General features: G+C 56.1%; 1 protein-coding gene across 4 annotated transcripts in view; it reads left to right on the top strand.

Moving 5' to 3' along the window:
• The window catches only part of LOC133346737 (GRAM domain-containing protein 2A-like), a 35,551-nt gene that overhangs the window by 5,692 nt on the left and 4,763 nt on the right, over positions 1–25,096 (top strand). For 3 of the 4 annotated variants that reach the window (XM_061558575.1, XM_061558577.1, XM_061558574.1), the window contains exons 3-12: positions 9,071–9,137; positions 10,395–10,467; positions 11,127–11,230; positions 14,774–14,872; positions 16,725–16,796; positions 17,150–17,236; positions 17,807–17,957; positions 21,627–21,761; positions 22,978–23,098; positions 24,301–24,411. In XM_061558575.1, coding sequence (XP_061414559.1) covers positions 9,071–9,137; positions 10,395–10,467; positions 11,127–11,230; positions 14,774–14,872; positions 16,725–16,796; positions 17,150–17,236; positions 17,807–17,957; positions 21,627–21,761; positions 22,978–23,098; positions 24,301–24,411 — 1,020 coding nt within the window. Of the gene's footprint in view, positions 1–9,070; positions 9,138–10,394; positions 10,468–11,126; positions 11,231–14,773; positions 14,873–16,724; positions 16,797–17,149; positions 17,237–17,806; positions 17,958–21,626; positions 21,762–22,977; positions 23,099–24,300; positions 24,441–25,096 lie in introns of all 4 variants that reach the window. The other variant, XM_061558578.1, reaches the window with a different exon arrangement.

Genomic DNA, 25,096 nt, shown 5'->3' with positions numbered 1-25,096 from the left:
CCGCTGGATCAATAATCTCCCAAACTTACGCCATCTTTCATCGTCGATCTTTAGGCAAAACTCCGTCTCGCTCCTACACGTGGGCCGATTGATTAAATCGCGATGGTGTCGCTCCATCTCCGCGGTGGAGTTTCCCTCCGGGTGGTCAATTGCTTGTCACGAAGTTAAATGTGCTGTGTGCTATTGACGTGTACGATTGTGATGTAATACCCTGTCGCAAGATGAGACCTCCGCGAATTTGAACCCAGACGTTCCTAGCAACTGCAACCTTTGTTCCAATGATCTTTCGCCTCGTTCTAAAGAGTATCGTGGCTTGATTGATTGATTGGGTGGCTGGATGATTGATAGGGGTTTCTAGTCGTAATATATTTCCGATTTTCCAAATAGCTGTAATAGCTGTATACCCGGATAACCCAGAGGTCACAAAGGTCACCAGCCGCTCCTTCGTGAGCCACCCCGTAACGCCGGAGTTGGGAGGGCCGGCGGTGGGGGCTGACGGCTGTCTGCTACCGTACTGCGCATGCGCGACCAATGGAGAGGGGAGTGTGCGAGTCCGGGAGGGGAGGGGGCTGGCTGGATTGGCAACTGAACGGCACGGAGGAGTGTCTGACCGTCCGAGTTTGTAAACTGTGAAGATTCCGCGGCGCACGGCTTGCGAAGTACCGACTCAGTGAGCCGCTCATCTTTGAATGCATCACTGTGACCCTTATCAGTGAGACCCGCATCAGTGACCCTCATAAATCTGATCCTCATCAGTGACCCTCATCAATGTGATCCTCATCAGTGACCCTCATCAGCGAGCCGCTCATCAGCGAGCCGCTTCTCACGGAGCCGCAGGCGGATGATGTTGTCCGCAAGGTTGCGTAGAAACAAATTTGCTTGTAGCAGTTGCGCGTGGGAGTGACCACGCGGCACGAGCCCGAGCCGCACAGCCCACGGCAGTGATTGACAACAACAACAACATCAACAACAACAACAGCAGTACCAGCAACAACAACAACAGCAGTACCATAGGCGACTGCCCGGCGTGTTTGATTCGCAGCTCACATGGCGTACGAAGCGGCGCACATGGCCCATTCGCAGCCCTGAGCCATCGTAGTGGAAAGTTATGTGCCGCCGACCTGCCCGCAAAATGGTACCCTTGTTGTTTTAGAACCCCCAGGAAGGATGATGGGCTGAGTTGGCCCCGCAAACCTTTCTGATTTCCGAGCCGCTCGCTCTACCGAACTGCGAAGGATTCGTACATTTGCTCGAAGGTCCACCTCTAAATCATTGCGCGATATCTCAAGGACCTCTTCCTTCATCCTCCTCCCTTCTGCTCCTCAAACCTCCGCCTCCCCCTCTCTCCTGCCCCCTCCTCTTCCCCCCCTCCCCTCCTCCTCCTCCTCCTCCTCCTCCTCCACCTGTTCCCCCCCTCCTCCTCCCCCTTCCTCCTCCTCCCCCTCCTCCTCCCCCCTCCTCCTCCCGCTTCCTCCCCATCCTCCCCCTCCTCCTCCCCCTCCTCCTCCCCCTCCTCCTCCCCCTCCTCCCCCTCCTCTCGTCGTCGTGATAGGCGGCACAACATCGGCAAATTCGCAGGGCAGCCCACCGCGGCGCGTTGAAACGCGAGCTGCCCGCCTCGCCTCGCCTCGGGGTGTCTGGCGGATCTGTAGCCAGGACTTAGACACACAAAAAGAGAAGCTCGCGGCTAAATTATTTACATTAATCCCCCCCTCCCCCCCCCCCCCCCCAAGGTGTTTGAGAACGAAAGTGCTGGCAAACGAATTCATTAAAAGTATGTATTCTGGGAACCCCTAAGCAAATATGTACGTTGAACTTCTTTGGCGCCGTACGTATCCTCTAATCGGAGGTGCGGTAAGGAAGGACAACACACTAAACGCAAAAAGCGGTTGTGCAAGCAATCGAGATGACGATTTTTTTTAAAAACAAAGTACACAGCTCCCAGTGGCTTCCAATAGCGATCACGTCTTCCTCGGTTGCCCCTGTGTGCTCGGCCTCGATGTGACAACGAGACGACCCCGTGGCCATGCAGCTGCCCGTGGCATCTCCAAGTGCGGCAGTGGCGCGGCGTCTCGGCGTGCCCGTGGCTCCAGGTCAAAGGGTCACAATCACCGCCGCATTGCTCACCGCATTTCTCGCCACGCGCCCGGGAATTTACACGCAATGTTCGGTGACGCTGTTGCTGCTGTTCCGTTGGAAGTGGCGCACAAAAATATAATTTGCAAAAAAAAAAAATACTAGTCCCATTTGTAAAGAACGCTTCCTTAAAAAAATAACGTAACTCAACTATATTGTTCACCGGTTGAAACCCACTGAACTGGTTAGCTCGTTTTCAGAGGCGATCTGGCCACGCGTGTCGATGTCTTATCGAAGCGGCTGAAATCGTCATCACAAGTGGGGATTTTATAGTCGCGGGCAAATCATCTGGAGGCGCGTTGTTTTAAAACAAATGTGGAAGAGGGAGGGAAAAACGAGAGGAACCCCGGAGAAAAATCCGCGCGACCACCACGGGCACAGAGAGAGAGAGAGGGAAAAAACCACGCAAACTCTAACTGAAAATATACAACAATAGGCATCGCCAGGGTTCGGGATCGAAGCCACGGACCTTCTGCGTAGCAGGTGAGGGAGGCAGATGACGCTTTGGGCAATAGCCCTTCTTCAGGGAAGACGTAAAAAACACAAGGCCCATTGCTCGGAATGTCACCTCTTCTATGCTTTCTTGTAAGGTCCACGGGCAGTGCCATTGGTGAGTGGGTAGAGGTTTACGCAATAATTATACGCCTAGCAAGAGAAGAGGCGAGTGTTGTTGTTGTTGTACCAGCGGGGAACATGCGGTTGTCATAGGAAACCGACGACGCCGCTTGCTGCTACCCTGTTTGAGGGGTCAGGGGTCAGGTTGACCGTCAGCAGGCCAGACCGGGGGGGGGGTCAGCAATGAACGAGCCTCGACTCGTCTCCCTCCGCAGCCAGCGTCCACACCCTCCCTCCTCACCACGGATTTCTAAGAGGTCAACACGAGGCGCTTGTCCAAGCGAGCGCGGGGGGGGGGGGGGGGGTCTGTGTAGGCAGGCAGAGGGCGTAAGGGGGGAGAGTCGGGGGCGCTCAGCTCGACTTGCACAACCGCGCGCGTTTGTGCGTGAGAGAGAGAGAGTCGCGGATGGGGAGGCGCCTTCAATACACAGCGCGGGCATGGAAACGACTTTGACCCCTGCGAGGTCGCCCGCTAGAAGACGCCGTGGATGTCCATGGGAAACAGCCGGGGCCAAGCATCCTTCGTGTTGTGCGATCGCGGGCCTCCCTTTGTGGGCGCCCCGGGGGAGGAGGGAGGGTGGGGTGGTTGGTTGTGTGCGGACCGCCGGGCGGCTAAAACGCAGTAAGCTGGCACAGTAGGGAGGGAGGGGGGCACAGGTAAGTTGCATCGGCCGGTCATCTCGGTCGGTCAAACCATGGCACCAGCTGGGTCTGTCCCGTGACATCCTGCCCGCGGGCGTTCGACACTTCACGTGGCCTTAAAGTGCACTTAGCCTGGCACAAGCGCCGTGGTGACGTCACCGCCACTTAGAGCGACCCCCCCCCCCCATCTCATCTTCTGGAACTTGACCTCCAGCGCCGCGCGAGGTACTCTGATCCTCCTCCTCCTCATCCTATGTGCGCGGCGCTGCTACTGCTGCTATCGGCCCACGGAAGTTGTGTGCGCGCGAATGTGCTGAGTTGGTGCGTGTAGCGCACGGGGAGCGGTAGCGTGGCCGCTTAGCGCGCTGCGATATGAACCCGGCGACCCGAGTTCGATTCGCGCTCGCGGCCAACAATCGGTGGCAAATCGTGCTGCTGCTGCTGGTCGTGGTGGTGTTAATGAAAAAAAGTGGGGAGCGGTGGTGTCGCGGTTAGCGCGCTGCCTTACTAACCAGGCGACCCGAGTTCGATTCCCTCTCAAGGCCACCAACACCGGTGACGATTAATCTAAATCGGTCCTGGGCCTCCCCTAGGTCGACTCGGCCTCAAATGAGTACCTGGTGTGGTGTGTAGTAAACATGGCCACTGGGGAGGCAAAGACGGCTCGGTCATGGTGCTGGCCACCCACCTCCTCGTGTGCCGTGCCGGCCTGCTCGCGAACAGCACTTGCCTCAAAAGTCTGTTAACGTCTAATGTCTCGTGCAGCCCGGTGTGGCGATCCACGCTGGGATGGCTGCATGAGGGGGGTTCACCCATGCCGGGTGTCTGCGTTGTGGCAGCTTTTGCGGCACACTTCATCACACACACACACTTGCTGACGCACGTGGTGCGTTAGCGAGGTGACGATTCATCGCCACCCTCCCCACACACCCCATGAATTGTCACGATTTAGGCTGTCGCGATTTGATTCAAGAGGTCCATTTTGCGTGGTTGCGACCGCCCCGTTTTGCATCGTTGGCGTCTCTCGCGAGGACATTTGTATTCGCCTCGTAGCGACATTGAAATCTCAACAACGGGAACCTAACGGCGTACAAGTGTTGCTGTAACATTGTCAATCGTCGATTCTTACGTGCAAACAAAGAAAACGCTACACGGGTATCGTGAGCATAAGATTGCATTTTAATTGTCCGAATTCGATGAATCATCACGTGCCTGCCTGCCGATCTCGTGTCAACGATGTCCGTGGCATCGGCAGATTTAGTTTATTTGCCTACAACTTGACGATGACTCGGTAAAGTCGAAGCTGGTGAGGGAGGTTGCCTTGTTTGAATTAGCAGTCGCCCCTCGACTGCTGTGATCTGTGCAGCCGTTAATCGATCAACTTTAGAAGTGACAGGACATTCGACGCCCATGGGGGGATTGTGACAGACCGCGCGAGTGATACACTCACACACACACAGCGCGCGCGCGCGTAACAATGACGTTCTAGAAGGGCTAAAGACGGCTGAAACTTGGCACGAACAAAATCAAGTCTACGTTTCAACACCAACACCACCGCCATCGTCGTCGTCTTCATCCCTCCCACTCTGCTATTTCCCGGCACATGAGCCCTTCCAGACAACGGGGCCCCGATGTAGTTTGCACGGCCTGCCCACTCGGTGCGCTGCGTTCACGACTCCCACTACTCCTACGTGAGCATATTGGCACAGGAGAGAGAGAGAGAGAGAGGCAGAGGGAGAGGAAATTGGTAACAAAATGCGCGATGTGCAGTGGACACCTGCGGGCTGTCTGCCCATGGATCGTGACGACGATGATGATCACCACTCCCACCGGGAGAGTTGCAGCGCCTGCACACTCCGTCGTTGGCTACGCAACCACCGAGACCCGACTACAGTCGACCTCGACTACAGTCGACCTCAACTACAGGCGACCCCCACTACAGGCGACCTCGACTACAGGCGACCTCAACTACAGGCGACCTCAACTACAGGCGACCTCGACTACAGGCGACCCCCACTACAGTCGACCCTGACTACAGGCGACCTCGACTACAGGCGACCTCGACTACAGGCGACCTCGACTACAGGCGACCCCCACTACAGTCGACCCTGACTACAGGCGACCCCCACTACAGTCGACCTCAACTACAGGCGACCTCGACTACAGGCGACCTCGACTACAGGCGACCTCAACTACAGGCGACCTCAACTACAGGCGACCCCCACTACAGTCGACCTCGACTACAGGCGACCTCGACTACAGGCGACCTCACCTACAGTCGACCTCAACTACAGGCGACCCTGACTACAGGCGACCCTGACTACAGTCGACCTCAACTACAGACGACCTCAACCACAGTCGACCCCCACTACAGTCGACCTCGACTACAGGCGACCTCGACTACAGGCGACTTCAACCACAGTCGACTCCCACTACAGGCGACCTCAACCACAGTCGACCTCAACTACAGGCGACTTCAACCACAGTCGACCCTGGCTACAGGCGACCTCAACAACAGTCGACCTCAACTACAGGCGACTTCAACCACAGTCGACCCTGACTACAGGCGACCTCAACAACAGTCGACCTCAACTACAGGCGACTTCAACCACAGTCGACCCTGGCTACAGGCGACCTCAACTACAGGCGACCTCAACCACAGTCGACCCTGGCTACAGGCGACCTCAACAACAGGCGACCTCAACTACAGACGACCCTGACTACAGGCGACCCTGACTACAGGCGACCTCAACAACAGGCGACCTCAACTACAGACGACCCTGACTACAGGCGACTTCAACCACAGTCGACCCTGACTACAGGCGACCTCAACAACAGTCGACCTCAACTACAGGCGACTTCAACCACAGTCGACCCTGACTACAGGCGACCTCAACAACAGTCGACCTCAACTACAGGCGACTTCAACCACAGTCGACCCTGACTACAGGCGACCTCAACAACAGGCGACCTCAACTACAGACGCCGAGTCACTTCTGGGCGTTGGCTCCGAGCTCTCGCGCCGCGGCCGCCTCTCAGCTGCCACCCGTCACACGTCACCCGCGTCCTGCGTGCGCTTCTTTTATTTTGCCGCATCAGCACCAACATCGAAACCCCACAACAAGCGCCGCTCACGGGCATCGCCGCGGCTGCTGCGAGGTGGAGGGGTGGGGGGGTGGGGGCAGGGGGGTGGGGTCAGGGGGTGGGGGGGGCAGGGGGGGCAGGGGGGTGGGGGCAGGGGGGTGGGGTCAGGGGGTGGGGGGGGGGGCAGGGGGGCGACGGGGGGCGGGGATCGCGACGTGATCCGTTCCGCTGCCGCTAACCCCCCCGGGGCAGGTGGTGGCGGTGGCGGTGATTAAAGAGCAGCGCAGGGCTACCTGCTGCGCCCGTCGGGAGGGAGGGGCGGCAGGGGGGGGAGCGAGGGGGGGGCAGGGGGGAGGGGTGTCGAGGGGGGGGGGGGGCTCGCCCACCGCTCGCTCGGGGTTTGTGACGCTCGCGAAAAGCCGGAGACGAGCTCTGCGCACAACGGCGTGCGGACGTTCCAAGCCAAAACCACTGAAACATAAACCACTTGTACGTTTCCAGGTAAGGCCCCGCTGAGCTGCATGGCTCTTTGTCAGAAGCGACCTCTGGTCTCACGAATGATGAGCTCGACGAGGTGGGCTTTCCGCGTGGAAATGTAGCAGCAGCCGAATAATCTAAACGCGCGATGTTGATGCTAAATGTGGAGGGAAAAAACGGAGAAGAATCCACGCTACCACGGGGAGAGAGACAGAGACGTGCAAACTCCAACTATACAGTTTAACACGTAGGCTTTCGCGACCAATATGTAGATCGTCTAAACATAAGCAGGCGTCAGGGTCGGGATCGAACCCACGCCCTCCTGCATACCAGGCGAGGTAGTTAACATCTCCTAGCCGCCGTGGCGCTCGAACAAAACAAATCCCATCTCAGATCAAAGCACGGAAGCGACTCTCGTGGGCAACCCCCCCACGCCACCCCACCCCACCCCACCCCACGCCACCACTGCCCGGACGGAAACGGAGCAACGCGCGCGGCTCGGCCGAGTCGGCACGGAGCGATCAGAGTCGCGGCGCTGATCCGGTCACCGCCATCCTCCACGAGCGGCGTGCGGTGGCGGCGGCGACTCGAGGCGGGAGGGCCAGCTCGGAATGTGACTGCGGTCGTCCCCAGCCAACGCCGTGAGAGATGGAGCGATGACATCGGCTCCCGTGCAGGAGCGAGAATCGTTACATCGCAAGGGCCGTGGGAGGTGATGGCGACTTGGAAACGCCTTCGTCCACCAGTGGATGGATGATGACGGTGACGATGATGATCATCATCACCGCCACCACCGCCACCACCATCATCATCGTCGCAAATCCACTCGTCCCTTCTCATATTACTGCCGCATTTCGGCGAAACTGTAAGCGAACGAAGCGGCGTTATAGATATTTTTTATGTACATTTTTGAATTTTCCATATCGGGTGTCCGTCTCAGTGGACTCTTACCTGGCTATGAATAGCGCCGTGACCTTTATTCAAAACCAGCTGAGAGAGCGCGCGCGCGCGCGTGCTTACGAGCAGAGCACCTGCGGAATGTCCCCCGTCCCGTCAGACCTGGGAAGCTAAGCGGGTTGTGAGCCTGGTCCAAGTGCTTCTTGAACAGGTTTGCTATGTTTATGACTTGAAAATATCGTGACTGCAGGAATTTATATTATTTGGATCTTTTGGTAAAGTCACGTAGAAAGAAAAAATAAATAAAAAGTAAAGAATTTTTTTTAAATAAAAGAAAAAATAAAATAAAAATAATATAAAAACAAAAAAAACCACGATGTTTGGATCGCTTGTGTTGCGATCCAAACGTCGTGTTTTTATTTTATTTTTATTCTATCGCCGTGACTTTACCGAAAGAACCAAACAACAGGTTTGCTGTAGGCTGCTTTCGGGGGTGCTGGGCGGCGATGGGTGGGGGAGACAAATCAGAAAAACAATCACACATTATTGGCCTGTACTTCTACGCTGCCGAGGTGTAACGCTCACCTTCGCCAACCCACACACCTCGCAGGGTCTTTACCGTCCACGGTACCGATGGGGTGGATAGGCGGCGGCTCTCGTTGACACGGGAAGCGCCAAGGGGCTGCGATGGGAGTGGATCTGTGCGGCTGGCTGGGCTGCGAGCCGGCGGACGGTTCGAGACTCGTGGCGAGATTCCCAGGGGCGGGCGATGGTCACGGCGCGGATGGAAATTGAGATTCGGACCGTTGCATCGCGGAACCGAGAGAGGCCGCGACGGGATAGGGGGGAGGCCTTCATCCAGCGGCGGATTGATCATGGTTGATGATGATCATGATGCTTTGTGTTTTTAAATAAAAAAATAAATCATTGCAGAGGTTAAGAATAACAAAAAATGGAAATATTATTAATCATATTTCGATTTAAAGCTTTCGTGACTGCAGGGATTCGTCTTCTTGGTTCTATCGGTAAAGTCACGTAGAAGGGAAATAATAAAAGAATAAAAAAAAACATAATAAAATACAATTCTCACGACGTTTCGGCCACAACGCAAGCAGCCGTCCTCAGGTGAAGAACAGGTCTGTCGGAAGGACAGCGTCTGAACGACTCTCATTAATAATCAGTAATTCAGAATGTGAATGTTGTCGGTCTCCGATTTCAGGAAGTCAAGGAACGTGGACAACGCGGACTCGGATGATGGACTGAGCCCCACGAGCAGCGCCATGATGGTACACACTCGCTCCGTCTCTCTCGCTCTCTGTCCATCACTCTCCGCGTCTGTCCATCGCGCGTTCGCTCTCTCTCTTTCTGTCTCTCTGTATCTTCCCATTGGTCTCTCTCGCATTCTTTCTCTGTGCGTGTCTCTCTCTCTCTCCCTCTATTATCTGTACCTTTATGTCTCTCAACGTCACATCCATCACAATCTCTTCACTGCACGATGCACAGCCGTTTTGTTACGCATAAATACAAATACAAAGATCCCCCGTGTAGCCTTAGTAGACTGTTGGGGCAAGTGCTGTTAGCGAGCACCTATAAAAGCCGGCACGGCACACGAAGGGGTGGGTAGCCGCTACCGCGTCCGGCCGCCTTTGTCTCCCCAGTGGCGATGTTTACACACCGCACCATGTACTCATTTTAGGCTGAGTCGACCTAGGGGAGGCCCAGTACTGGATCAGATAATCGTCACTGATGGTGGCCATGAGTGGGAATTGAATCCGGATCGCCGGGTTCGTAGCGCAGCGTGCTAACCGCGACACTAACGCTCCCCACTTCGTTGTATATGTATGCACATTTATACACACGTACAGATATGCATTGTGTCAAAGTGTCTCATAGAGAAACAAGAAACACAACCAGACACGGTTGAACACCACTAGAATGACTATTCCAGGCACTGGTTCATATCTCGTCCGGCGGAATGGCGACAAAAACGTCACATAGCGGGCAAGCGCCTGGAGGAGCTACCGTGGCATTCCGTCTGCCCACCCACTCCCCCAAGGGGGCACCTAGCCTGGCACGGAGCCCTGCCTGGCGACGAGGCTCGCACAGCGAGACCCCGGCACGCGGTCGGCCTTTACCGCAACGCATCGCGACACGGTGGCTAAGAGATGTTGACTCCCTCGCCTGGTACGCAGGAGGTCGTTGGTTCGATCCCGACCCCGATGCCTGCTGCTGTATATTTGGAGTTTGCGTCTCTCTCTCTCCCAGTGATCGCGTGGATTTTTCTCCGAGACCTCCGTGTTTCCCCTCGCAGATTTAGAATCGACGTGACGCGTTCAGAGTATTTGGCTGCTTTCAAATATCAACGCGATCATAAACCACTTCGTTGAGCTGTCATTTGTGAAAGCCATGGTCCTTTCTGAAACAGAGCGAAACAGTAGCTCAGAGACCCTTGCTTGGTAAAAAATAAATAGATATAGTGTTTTATAGTGTCATACCCCTGGTGTGGTGTGCTCTGTGTACGTGTGTGTTGTTTCTTTCTGCAGTCGCTCAAGAAGCAGGAGTCGCAATACCACAAACTGTTCCCCAGCATCCCCCAGCAGGAGCTACTTCTCGAGAGTAGGTTCCTTCCTTGCGGGGGGGGGGGGCACGGGGGGGGGGGACGGGGGGGGCACGGGGGGGGGGGGCACGAGGGGCTGGGGTTGTTGTTAAACCGGGCTAGGAGGAAATGTGCTGAGCAAGAGCGGTTCGTGATGTTTTAAGTCGAAAGAAAAAGAATCTGCAGCCGAGGAGCCGTAGCCGAGGAGCCGTAGCCGAGGAGACGGGAGACGACTTCCATTTGAAGACGCGAAGTAGTGAAACGCGCGGTTCGAATCCCTGGCTCAGATTGGCGGAAGGAAGTGATGGCGAGGCGTGGTGGTGATGGTGACGGTGACTGTAGTGGCGATGGTGACGGTGGTGATGGTGGTGGTGGCGACGGTGTTGGCGGTGGTGGTGGCGGTGGTGACGATGGTGGTGGTAACGATGGTGGTGGTGACGGTGGTGGCGGTGACGGTGGTGGTGACGGTGGTGGTGGTGACGGTGGTAATGACGATGGTGGTGGTGACGATGGTGATGGTGACGGTGGTGGTGACGGTGGTGATGACGATGGTGGTGGTGACGATGGTGATGGTGATGATGGTGGACTATCAACAGCATCGATCATTGTCCGTTGGGACCGCTTGTCTGACCTTGACCCTCATCTGACCCCCGGGTTCCCCATGTGCTCGCCCATGTAGCGTATAGCTGTGCTCTCAAGAAGGACTTCCTGTACCACGGCAAGATGTTCATCTCGCAGAACTGGATCTGTTTCCACTCTCGCATCATCCACAAACAGCTGCAGGTGAGGACGACTTTAAAAGTAAACTTTTGTTTATTTTATTATTTTACCAGACGATCACAAATGGCAGCCCAAAGAGTTTGTTCATCATCATCATCACCATCCTGTGGACATTTATCACAGCAGCCAAATAAACGCGTGGTGATGTTGATTCGAAATGGGGAGGGATAAACCGGAGGACCCGGGGAAAAATCCACGCGACCACGTGGAGAATGCGCAAACTCTGAATATACAGCAGACGTCAGGGTCGGGATCGAACTCAGACCTCCTACGAACCAGGCGAGGGAGTTGACATCTCATAGCCACCACGACGCTCCGTGCCCTGTGGTCGTGGAGGAGGAGGAGGAGGAGGACCCTGAATATTCAGGGCGTCCACCAGGGATCGTTCCATCCGCAATTGTAGGCGACGATGCGGTAGCACGTTCGCTGCTGGTCGCAGAGGTTCGAATCCAGCGGCCGCCCTGATTAATACGGCGGGTGCAATAACCACAGTAATGCTACTACGACTACTACGACGCGCAGTCTGCTTCACAGTAGACGTTCAAGACGTCGTTCGCAAGAGAAGGCCATTGTGTGCTGGCGTCAGGGACCAAATTTGTTAAAAATTATAAAAGGTGAACCAGAATTTACTCAATTGTTATTATATACAACGCAGCATCAATTGTCCCCTGCTGGCAGGAGTCTGATGACCCCCGGTTACTCTTGCGAACCAGACTCATTGTGGTCTCTTGAGTTCTCACCCGGTTTAGAAACAAAATAAACTTGAACCGACAGGATCTGCCTACTTGCCGGATAAATTAACCGTTCAGCCTAAACTTGTCGCAGTCGTGTGCTTTCGTGAGTTTGATGACCAAAATAAAATCCCATTTCCCTATTGGCCCGCTGGTTACCCTCCCACTCCAGCAACCAACCAAACTTCCCTCGTTTGGGTGGTTGCTCCTCGCCCCGTGCTGTCCCCCGCTGTCTGAAATTCACTTCCTCTTGCCGTGCGTGCCGAATTAACGTCACCGGGGTGTCCTCTCGAAAAGAGACAGCTGACGGCAAATAGAATGAAAGAAACCCCGAAATAACCCCCGTTGGTAGGCAGCAATCTAGGGTCTAGCAATCGAGGGTCAACGTGCCAACTATATTGGTTGAGAAAGCTGCCCTGATCCGTCGCGGGCTCGCCACACAGGGCGCACTCTGGCATCATCGCCTGCGCGCTTTCTCACCTTGCCATGGGCATTCAGAGACGTACTCTTAGGTTTTTCGGTAAAGTCACGTAGGTAAAAAATAAAAAAATAAAAAATAATACAAACAATAATAGAAATAAAATAATAAATCACGACGTTTTGGAGGCAGTAAATCTTGAGACAATAAATATGGCTGTGACGGTCCCACCGGATGACGGAGACTTGTGTTGACTCCGAAACGTCGTGATTTATTATTTTATTTCTATTATTATTTCTATAATTTTGTATTTTTTACCTACGTGACTTTACCGAAAAACCTAAGAGTATGAATCCTTGCAGTCACGAAAGCTTCAAATCTAGAATTCAGAGACGTCCCACGGAGGGGTCAGAGTCGAGCCCTCCACGCACCGTGGCGAGGTGGTAACGACCTCGCCTGGTGTGCAGGAGGTCGTGAGTTCGGTCCCGACGCTGACGCCTGCTGCTGTATATGTAGGGTTTGCGTACTCTCCCCGGATTTTTCTCCGAGTCCTCCGGCCCCCCCCCCTCCACATTTAGAATCTCCACATTTAGAATCAATACCACGCGTTTAGAGTATTTGACTGCTGCCATGAATATCCACGTGATGAGCCACTTCCGTTGAGACATTTTACCTGAATCGTTGAGATTTACTTTCAAATGTGGACTTTCCGCAAACAGTCTCGGCGCTACCTACAGATATGGAAATCGCCACCCCCGTTCCTCTATTGATCGAAGAGAGAGAGACGGAGGAGAGAGATGGAGAGACAGACAGAGAGAGGAGAGAGACAGAGCGACGGAGAGAGATAGGGAACCACTAAGAGATTCTCCCGAATCTGCCCCAAACCGTGCACACAAAACCAAAAACTCGTAACCTGCGTGCCGGCAGCGCCGTGCGTGGAAACTTCAACCCCCGACGCCGCGGCACGCGATGGCAGCCCCGGCGCTGCGTGAAAGTTCCATGGCACGAGCGCGCTGGCGATGTCACCGCGCACGTGCTTTGCTTGGCTTTGAAAGAAAACTAAAACAAACCCCGGTGATGCCCTCCACTTGTGGCCTCCGTGGTGCCGTCTGTTCCCTGCGCTCTCGCGTTATACAAATGATGTCCTCGTTCGCTGCCCACGTTCAGTGCCCGCGTGTTCAGTGCCCGCGTGTTCAGTGCCCGCGTTGGCTGCTCGCGTTCGCTGCCCAGTTCAGTGCCCGCGTGTTCAGTGCCCGCGTTGGCTGCCCGCGTTGGCTGCCCAGTTCAGTGCCCGCGTGTTCAGTGCCCGCGTGTTCAGTGCCCGCGTTGGCTGCCCGCGTTGGCTGCCCACGTTCAGTGCCCGCGTGTTCAGTGCCCGCGTTCGCCGTTGAATGCATGCGGCCGGAGGGCAGCAATCTCATGCTAACCGAATCGCGTTGCCGTAACAAGCGAGACGATGCATGCCCGTGTGTTGAACTTCTTTCGCACGGCACGCAGCCAACCGTGCTAATCGGAGGTGCGATGGCAGTGGCGTAGCTATTGAGAGTGCAGGCGGTGCAACTGCACCTGTGACTATGGGCCGGAGAGGCCATAGCGCCAAAGGGGTGGGGGCATGAGGGGGGGGGGCGGTGTTCGGCAGAGTGAGGGTCGGGGGGCCTCATTCACTCCATGGCAACGCGAGGTGGCCGAGCGGATTTGCCGTCCTGACGAGCGTGGCATGGTGTGGCGTGGTGTGTGCGTGGTGTGGTGTGGTGTTGCGTGGTGTGGCGTGGTGTGGCATGGTGTGGCGTGGTGTGTGTGTGATGTGGTGTGGCGTGGTGTGGCGTGGTGTGGCGTGGTGTGGTGTGGCATGGTGTGGCGTGGTGTGTGTGTGCGTGGTGTGGTGTGTGCGTGGTGTGGCGTGGTGTGGCGTGGTGTGTGTGTGTGCGTGGTGTGGTGTGTGCGTGGTGTGGCGTGGTGTGGCGTGGTGTGGCGTGGGGTGGTGTGGTGTGCCATGGTGTGGCGTGGTGTGTGTGTGCGTGGTGTGGTGTGTGCGTGGTGTGGCGTGGTGTGGCGTGGTGTGGCGTGGTGTGGTGTGGCGTGGTGTGGTGTGTGCCGTGTTGTGGTGTGGCGTGGTGTGTCCGTGGTGTGGTGTGGTGTTGCGTGTGCGTGGTGTATTGTGGTGTGTGCGTGGTGTGGTGTCCCGTGGTGTGGTGTGGCGTGTGCGTGGTGTGGTGTGGTGTGGCGTGGTGTGGCGTGGTGTGGCGTTGTGTGTGCGTGCGTGGCGTTGCGTGGTGTATCGTGGTGTGTGCGTGGTGTGTGCCGTGGTGTGGTATGGTTTGGCGTGGTGTGGTGTGGTGTGGTTTGGCGTGGTGTGGTGTGGTTTGGCGTGGTGTGGTGTGGTGTGGTGCATCGCAGGTGATCATCCCCATGGGGTCGGTGCGCACCATCCAGAAGCACCGCATGGTGAAGCTGCTGCCGAACGCGCTGTGTCTGCTCACCAGCGACGGCACCAAGGTGAGCGAGACTCGCCGCCACGTCGCTCCATCCACCATCACCACCACCACTGTCACCATCACCACCACCACTGTCACCATCATCACCACCACTGTCACCATCATCACCACCACTGTCACCATCACCACCACCACTGTCACCATCACCACCACCACTGTCACCATTACCACCACCACCGCCACTGTCACCATTACCACCATCGGTGTAGGAGCTACCCGCTGCTGGATGCAGGTCTCCGCCAGGTTTTGTTCCACCACCTGTTGCGCTCTTGCGATCTGCCGAGCGCCCGCACGATGACCGGTTTCATCTCGACGGAGAACTCCCTCCCCTCTGGCCGCCGCAACTCACTCCACCGTTCGCCTTCTGCCAGCACCGTCGCGGGGACGGTGGGTGCGGGGGGGGTCAAGTGGATCGTTGTATCACGGAATCAAGGGAGTTGGCGACGGTTTGCAAATGCATTCATCCAGCAGTGGATAAACCATTGCCGGACGTGATTATGGCGAATGGGTGTTTACTGAACGAGATGAAAGTTCAGACGGAATTCTCGTGTGAAGTGGGGGGAGACACCTTGTAACGGCGCCACAGGGGCTAGGAGATGTTGACTACCTCGCCTTGGTATACAGGAGGTCGTGGGTTTTATCCTGACCCTGACGCCTGTTGTATATTCCGAGTTTGCATGTCTCTCTCGCTCTCTCCCAGTGATTGTATGGATTTTTCTCCGGGTCCTCCGGGTTGTCCCCCCGAAATATACAAACGTGCGTTTAGAGTCTTTGGCTGCTTAAAACGTCCACACTGATAAGCCACTTCGTTGGGCTATCATTTTGTGGCCAGGTCACTTCTGACAAAGAGCTACACAACTCAGTGGGCCTTACCTGATAAAAGAAACACAATAGTCAATGTGAATAGTACGAGTGGTACACAATGGGTCTAGAAGAGCTACGTAGTTACCCATGAGTGATTTTCGAAGTTGTAACTTGTGTCGGGACAATAACGCACAATGGTCCATTCTACTAAGCGACGTGGCGGGCACTGCAACTCCTGCTGCATTGGCGGTGGTGCACAGGCACGCATCTCAAATCCAACCCATTCGTCAATAGCAACACGTGTGTGGCCTTACATGGATTCATTATCTAGATTGAAAACTCTATGGATCTCTGTGGGTCTCTGTGAGTCTCTGTGGGTCTCGATGGGTGTCTTCATTCCAATATTAAGACGCCACTGGAGGTATGCACTTTTTAAACCATTTTGATTGCAAACTCATTTCTTTAGAACTGCTCTTTGTGTTTAGTTTATTGTCTTTCCCCCGCACCTCCGACAAGCACGGTTAGCTACGTAGGGTGCTAAAGAAGTTCAACATACGTAAAAAAACACACACAACACGGTGTTATAGAGAAATGTGTTGAGTTTGTGTTGTTGCTGTTGTCAATCTTATGAGTAGTCGCCCTGGGCTCTCCAAAACCAGACAATCACAATCGTGCCGCGACCTCACGCGACCTCTCCCCGCCACCTCTCCCCCCCGAATCGCGCGGATTTTCATTCCGCGCGCGCGCTCCGCAGCCGTCGCGCCGCGCGACCCGTCACGGCCTTTCCGTGCAACTGGGCTCAAGGAGACGACGCGAATGATAATCCCCCGCTCTGGTTGCTGAGAAATGAAGGACATCTCGGGGGCCGTGCAAGGTCCCTTGGTCAACCACGCCGCTCGTTGCAAACGCTGCTGCTGCAGCACGATGGAATATTTTGTGCGCCCGTCTAGTTTTTTGTATTTTTGCCAGAAGTCGCCCGCCGCTCACGACGTGTCCACCCTCTTGCCTCTTTCCCCCCTCTCCCTGTCCTCCTCGTCCTCGTCACCCAGTACCGCTTCACCTCCCTGATGTCACGCGACACCACCTACAACCACCTCCACTCGCTCTGCAAAAACCTGGAGGTGAGACGGAGACGGCGCAAAAACGAGGAAATATTTTCACGGGGGGGGGGGGGTGTGGGGGGTGGGGTGTCACCGGCTGGCTGTAACAGTAGACGCTTGACCAGCGGTGGGCAGTAGCCGCAGCCAGAGGTGGCGAGATGTTAACTACCTCGCCTGGTATACAGGAGGTCGGGGTACGATTTAGACCCTGACGATGCCTGCTGTACACTTGGAGTTTGTAGGATCTCTCTGCCCGTGGTCGCGTGGATTTTCGTCGGGGTTCTCCGTTCTTTGCGATAGCTCGGTGGGGGGGTATCAATACCTGCTCCCCCCGGCCAACGCGTTTCGCCCATTTTCCGCCGTGACCCTGACAGGACGACAACTCCGAGGCAGCGTTGCCCTGCCCAGACCCCAGCCGCTCCGCGCCCTCACGAAGGCCAAGGCCACGGTCGCTGCTCCTGGTAAATGATTCACTGCCGCGTGCGCACCTCGCCCACCCGTTCTACCGGACCGACCGGAACGACTGGACTATCCCCGTCGCCCGTACTGTGTTCATATCCACCACGTCGCAGCATATATACAGGCAGAGGGTGGTGGTCCCAGATGTCTTGTGACCCTGCCAGTTAATTGACCCCCCCCCCCCTCCACATCAAAAAAGTATTTTTTTTACCTTTGCATATTCCTTTTTCTGACTTAAAAAAAAGTTTTCGAGGATTAAATGAAGGTCACAAGACATCTGCACCTCCCTGTGTGTATATATATATGAAAACATGTGCTAAGTTGGCTACATACGGTGTTAAAGAAGTTCAACATCCACACGTGCAGCACGGCCCCCCGACTGTGAGACTACGGGCGGACTCTACCCGAGTGTGACACACACAGCAGCAGCAGCAGCAGCGGCGCCTTCCTTCCCTCCGTGCGCTAACGTAACCCTCGCGCTAAACGAGGACTGCGCGGATACCGCCCCCCCCTCCCAAACAAATGGGCCGCCAGTCCGCGAGGTTTGTTTCGTGTCGTCTCCTCCGACGCAGAACCCGACGGAGGAATTCTCGCGCAGCGGCGGCGGCGTCAGGCGGAGAGCCTCGTGCCAGGAGCAGGCGCTGGCTCGGACTCCGCTCAGCGGAGACTTGAAGGGCAGCTACTGCACGCAGTGCGACACACCGCCTCGAATCGACTCGCCTGGTAACACCCCCCCCCCCCACCCCCCTCCTCACTGACAACACCACTCATCACACTGCCCCCCTCCACCACCACCACTCATCACACTGCTCCCCTCCACCACCACCACTCATCACACTGCTCCCCATCCACCACCAGCACAACCACCACTCATCACACTGCTCCCCTCCACCACCAGCACTCATCACACTGCTCCCCATCCACCACCAGCACCACCACTCATCACACTGCTCCCCTCCACCACCAGCACCACCACCACCACTCATCACACTGCTCCCCTCCACCACCAGCACCACCACCACTCATCACACTGCCCCCCTCCACCACCACCACCACCAGCACCACTCTTCACACTGCCCCCCATCCACCACCAGCACCACCACCACTCATCACACTGCCCCCCTCCACCACCACCACCACCACTCATCACACTGTCCCCATCCACCACCAGCACCACCACTCCTCACACTGCTCCCCTTCACCACCAGCACCACCACCACCACTCATCACACTGTCCCCCTCCACCACCAGCACCACCACCACCACTCATCACACTACCCCCCCCACTCCTCACACTGCCCCCCCCATTCCTCACACGGCTCCCCTCCAACCCCACCACCACCACTCCTCACGCTGGTCCCTCCCACCACCACCACCACCACCACCACAACTCTTCACCACCACCAACACTCCTCGCAACTCTGTGAGCTCGTTTGAAATGGGGGGCGGGGCAGGAGGGGACATTTCCAGGTTGTTGGGTGGCCGAGACTCGGTATGAATCCGAATGTTTAGAATCTTTAGAACGTGTTCGTTATCCTGGAGAAATCCGACGAGCTCTGAAGATCTCTTTCACAGACATCCAGCAGGTCGCGGGTCAGAGAGTTAGAAAAACAATAAAACAATCCAAAAAACACGATAGGGAGTACAAAGTATGGTGAAGGGTGAGCACATCACTAAAAATAAAATAAGTAAAAGAGATAAGGAGGTGGTGGGCCCACGCCGTCCGTCCCTGGGCGTGCCGAGCCGCTCCTTCTCTCCATCGACTTGTGGCTCCAAAGGAACCGATGCTTTAGACAAAAAATGTTAGAGATGCAAATCAGGGCAGGGCGCGACAAATACGCGCGAGTTCAGTGATGGGGGTTGAAGGTGGGAGGGGGAGCGGGGGAGGGACGGGAGGTGGTGGGGGGGGGGTCATCGAGCGCCCCGCGGGAGCCACTGTCCCTTTCTCGGAAGACTCGGGGCCTCCCGATTGCGTCACGGCGGCCGCACGTACACACGGACACACGTACACACGGACACACGTACACACACGGACACACGGGCACACGTACACACGGACACATGGACACATGGACACACGGACACACGTACACATGTACACACGGACACACGTACACACGGACACACATGGACACACGGACGCACTTACGCACGTACACACGTACACACGGACACACATACACACGAACACACGTGGACGCACGCACAGAAACGCACGTACACACTTACATACGCACGCACGCACGGACGGACACACGCGCGCGCGCGCACGTGCACCACGCACACGGATGGTTGCTTAAATATACTTCGCCACGCCGGTCAGTGTGGGTCGGTGAAGGTGTTGGGAGTGGGGGGGTCAGAACCAGTTCAGACACGACCAGTAGTGACACCGTAATGGTGATCAAACGCGACGTTAACGCTACATCATCAAAAAGGCATGAAGACAATAATGCAATTGTGATGATACTTCACCACGCTGGTCACTGCGTGTTGATGAAGGCGGCGGGGGGGGGGAGTTCAGGGCCGGCTCACTTATGACTCGCACGTGACGTTAGCCGTGGGTTTATTTTTTTATTTTTAAACAGAGGTCAGCTTTGCTGGGTTCATTGTGTTTCAATCACTGCGCCACCAGCTTCCTTTGCAAGTCATCATCATGACTCGAGGAAAATAACCACGTCGAGTTCGTCGGCGTTCGTCTCCTACGCCCGCGAGAAAAATGAAACCAGGCACCGAGCCCACCGTGACACGTCGGAGAAGAACGCGAATTTTTCGCAAAACGCGCGCGCGAGAGAGAGAGAGAGGGGGAGAGGGAGGGAGAGAGGGAGGGAGCCCTCCTCCTCGTGGTCGTCTTCGTCGGCCGATGTTTTCATGCGGGCGCTGGGCCGATTGCAGGCTGCCACCAGAAGCAGGTTGGGTCGGTGCGAGGGCGAGGGGGGGGGGGCACGTGAACAGACGAAACACGAGGGGGGGGGGGCAAGAGACGGGTCCCCACAAAGTGGGTGAGGAGGCTCCCAGGGGTCACGATGAACATCGGGGGTTTGAACTCATTATCAGCTCAAACATCAGCGGCTGATAGGCTCGTGATTCTAAACAGCACTTGAAAATATTTGAGCGGGTTTGTGGTTGTTGTAACTAGTCTATTGGATGCATTGTTTCACAAAGTTGTGGTGTTGTACGTATGCATGTTGGGTTTCTTTCGCACCGTACGTAGCCAACCGCGCTCATCGGAGATGCTATTACGTTGATGGTAGCTGCTCCAGCGTGTGGTTTCTAGTCACGTGTCAAAACAAGTCAACGTGGTTTCCTGCTCCAAAGAGCATTGAAGCGGTGTAAAATCCCCATTCCTATGGCAAGGACGAGTCTAAAACATTAGATAACCACCGTTGACATCCGCACAAAATAGTACTGATTTTATCGACCCCAAAGATGGATGATGGGCTGAGTCGACCATCCCTGACCAGGACTTGAACTCCCAACCTTTCGATTACAAGCCGCTCGCTCCACCCCACACAGCCACAACACTCTGCCAGTTCAGTAAACTGCAATTGCCGTGTTACTGCGAGGAGTGAATTGCTATGATCGTTGTTGTTGTTGTTTGTAGTTTGCAGAGTTATCGCCGTAGAGGGATTCATAGCCGCACTTAAAGTGTGGTAATTACCGCCCGCTCTCATCGTTGACGTGCCACCGACTGGGCCATGGCTGCGATTGGCGGGGTACAGCGTTACTTCTAAATGTGTTCGTCTTCTTCTGACGACGACGAAGCAGACACTGCCCTTGCCAGCGTCGCCACCTTTGACGTTGACAAACGCGGAGCTTTTTCGTTTCACACCTCGATCGAAACGCCACCATCATCATCATCATCGCCGCAGCCACTGCCTCTCCCTCGTCTGCTAGCCACGTACCCAACCGGGGTTACTCGGCCCCTCTGCCAATCGGGGTCACGATGACTCACCCCACCCCCTCCCCCCACCCCCCAAAGAAAACCTCCTTCGCCTGGAGGCATCACAGCGTGCAAGCGTCGGTGGTGAGATGTTAACTACCTCGCCTGGTATACAGGAGGTCGTGGGGTTAGATCCTGACGCCTGCTGTATAGTTGGAGTCTGCGTGTCTCTCTCTCCCCGTGGTCGCGTGGATTTCTCTCCGGGTCCTCCGGTTTTACCCCTCCACGTTTAGAATCGACCTCAAGCGTTCAGAGTATTCGGCTGCTGCTCTGCATCTCCACGTGACGACGATGAGCCGCCACTTCGTTGAGCTTTCATTTGCGATGACCAGGTCGCTGCTGAAAAAAAACTACCCACAAGGCTCAGCGAGGGCCTTCCCTGGCAACAAAACGAAAACATTTCATCGTCCAATTGATTTCGCTCCGCGTTGTCGTTTTCGGGAACGGCGAAGACGGCGCGACGGACGCGCACTTCGACAACGGCGAGGACGACGACTCAGACGGCGGCCGCCGCGGGAGCACGCCGCGATCTGACAGCGAGGGCGGCTCGCAGACCCACGGAGCCGAGAGCGGCCACTCGGGCAGAGGTGAGCGAGCTTCGGATGCCTGCGATGCAACCAACTCCCCCTCCACCCCCACACCCTCCACCCCTCAAACCCCGCAACACCGCCAGCGTACCGTGAGCAAGGCATTTGCGAAGAGAGGTGAGGAATTTAATTTACCGCGACGGCTGCACCCGTGAAATGCGGACCGGCTGCGTGGCTTCACCTTCTGCCACGCTGCCCAAATGGGAGGTAAATCTTTAAACGCCGTCGGTCCCCCCCCCACCTCTCACCGCCTCCCCCCCCGCACCCCCTCCGTATGCAACCCTTACGCATTGGAGGGGGGGGGGGGGGCATAAGTAGCGCTACCCTACGTGGCCATTACCAAATTTCCATCTTCAAGCGGCGAATTAAAAGTGTTTTGACGGCCGCATTTTCTGCCGCGCGGTTGCGCCGCCGCACGGCCCGGCCACTCCGCCCCACCGAGAGCCTTCACAGCACGACGGCCCCAAATGATTGAACAACATTTCTAGTGCAGAACCAAATTTTAATGTGCCCGCTTTTTTTCCCACCCCCACCTATACAGCCACTGGCCAGTCGGGCTGAGGCCATCTCAACTCTCCACAATTGGACGCTGCCTGGATTGGAATCCAGAACCTCAGACGTGGCAGCTTGGTGCTCTCACTTTGAGTTTCCCGGCATGCCTCTCAGTGTCTTTGACTCATGAACAAGAAACACTTTGTCGTGAGAGATCCAGCGCAGAAGATCCCTCTGTGTTTGATCTTCCACGAAAGCTCACGGTCCGCCCTAAACCGCATCCACTGCACACACCACGGCAGATGCGGATACCTGATGCACACATGGAAAGTGGTCATCCAGAACAAACCGTACAACGAATAACGACACAACTCCCGATCCACAAACACGACGGAGACATCGTAGCGATACAACTCCGCTGCTCATGGCGCGGTTGTCCGGCTCGAGCACCTGAATGCGAAATTGTGGTTGCTGCTCTGCATCGACATCAACAGCCATACGAAAGAAGAAGGATATTCATTTGATGTTATTATAACAACAACAACAATGGTCACGACGACGCAACCTACCACGTGCACACAGTTTCACGGAGGGCAGTAAGCGTGACCGCGATGGGAGGTGGGCAGCTGTGGCACTGGGCCCCGCTAACGTGACGGCTCTCTCTCTGTCTCTGTGTGTGCTCTCTCTCTGTGCTCTGTGCTCTCCCCCTGTCTGTCTGTCGCAGACCCCCCCAGGTGCAACGGCCACGCGAAGGCCCCGCCCGGGTGGCCGTCCCCTGCGCTCACGGACCCCGGCCCAGCGGGGAAGAAGCGATCGCTGTCTCTGCTCTGGCTTTATTTCTTCATGTGAGTGCCACCCTCTGACGGCAGTGTCCTCCGTTGCGTGGCCCCGCGGCCCACTGGCGGTCCCCTGGTGGCCTTTCGTGTGGACCCTGGCGTGCGGCCACCACCCTCCCCCATACCCATCATCATAGTGCTGCCACAAACTCCCCAATGGTTTCATATGTGTGGCGGCCCTCGCACACTGATGATGTCTAGTGGGGCCCCCCTTTGAAAATGAGTGAGGAACACGTGCCCCTGTGCGGTAACCATAGCGACTCGGGGTCTCCACGGCAGTCGGTGCCCCAGTGCACTGCGGCCCTGGTGCCCCAGTGAGCCAGTGCCCACGTGTCTTGGTACTCCGGGTAAGATGACTTTGTGTGTCTTTGCGGTGCGCTGTGTAAACATCACCACTAGGGAGAAAAAGGCGGTCGGGCGTGGTGCTGGCCACCCACCCATCCCCTCGTGTACCGTCCCGGCCTTCATAGGTGCTGCCTTGACGTGTGTGTGTGCCTTTGACGTGTGTGTGTGTATTTTTAATGTTATCGCCGTAGATGCGATGGAGATTGCCGTGGTAAACAGGGGCCAGGCGTTCCGCCTCGCCGCCCCTCGCGATGAGGAATGCCACTGCGCGTGCTTGCTTAGCGCAGAGTTCACGAGCGGCGTCCGCGTTTGTTTGCTTGGACTGCTGCTGCTGCTCATCTCGGAATTCGAGCGGTGCAGCTGTCTTTGTTGTTTTGTACTCTCTGTGTGTGTGTGCGCGCGTGGCCTCAAACCACACCAAGCCTGGTGATGTCCCACTGGTGGATGGAGGCTGGTGTTTGTTTGTACTGAAGGGGGGCAGGAGGGCAGGGGGGCCAGGGGGGGGGGGCAGGGGGGAGTCAGTGTAATGAATAGCGCGCCGCGCTACGAACCCGGCGTCCCGAGTTCGATTCCCCTTCACGGGAAGCGAATATCAGTGGCAAGTGCGCTCTGCACTGACCAGGCCCCGTCTTCCCCTAGGTTGACTCAGCCTTAGGTTCTTCGTGTATTTTGTAAAAAAAAAAAACACATCAGGACGGAGGGAGAAAAATGCGGCCGATCGTTGTGCTAACCACACCACCACCTCGTGCATCATTCCGGCCTTGATTAGGTAGCCGCCAACAGCACTTGCCCCGGCAGTTTACGTACGGCTACCTGGGAGATCTTCATCTCTGTCGTGGTTTGTGCGTGTGTGTGTGCGTGCGCAGCGTCCTACTGCTGGTGTTGGTGAGTTGCTACATGGCGGTGCGCATCAACCTCCTGGAGCAGATGTTGGCCCGGATACCGATCCCTCCAAAGCCGCCCCTGCGTCCGCAGAGGTGATGGTCGCACTTCCTCGACCTCCTCGGTACAACATCGCACTGCCTCCTCCTCCTCCTCCTACGTCTCCTCCTCTGCCTCCTCCTCCGCACCCTACGCTGCAAAGCTCTGCATCTCATCACCTCCCCTCCCCACGTGTGCGAAAGGGGGCAACGCTCTATCCCGGTGTTCTTCATTGCAAAGCCCCCCCCCCCCCCCCCCCCCCCCCCCCCGGGACAATACGCAAAGATTGAGAACACCCCCCGGGCATCATCGTGCTGCTGTCAAACCTCAAAGGTGTTAAATGTGTGGTGGCGCTCACTCTGACGACGTCTTAACGGCGAAGGTGCCCCCCGCCCCCCTCTGAAAATGAGTGAAGGGCACTTCTCTATCCCAAACAGAGGGACCAGGTGGACACTCTTAGGTTTTTTCGGTAAAGTCACGTAGGTAAAAAATAAAAATAAAATTAATAAAAGTAAAATAAAAATCACGACGTTTCGGAGGCAACACAAGCTTCCGTCCTCGTGCTGAGACGGTTCCACCTGAAGATGGAAGCTTGTGTTGCCTCCGAAACGTCGTGATTTTTATTTAACTTTATTAATTTAAATTTTATTTTTTACCTACGTGACTTTACCGAAAAAAACACAAGAGTATGAATCCTCGCAGCCACGAAAGCTTCAAATCTAGAAGGAGCAGGTGGAGTCC

The sequence above is a fragment of the Lethenteron reissneri genome, chromosome 24, assembly GCF_015708825.2.
Source record: "Lethenteron reissneri isolate LAM-NWPU_2019-01 chromosome 24, ASM1570882v1, whole genome shotgun sequence".
Classification (NCBI taxonomy): Eukaryota; Metazoa; Chordata; class Hyperoartia; order Petromyzontiformes; family Petromyzontidae; genus Lethenteron; species Lethenteron reissneri.
The sequence above is the reverse complement of the archived record's forward strand: the minus strand, read 5'-3'. Positions and strand labels throughout refer to the sequence as shown.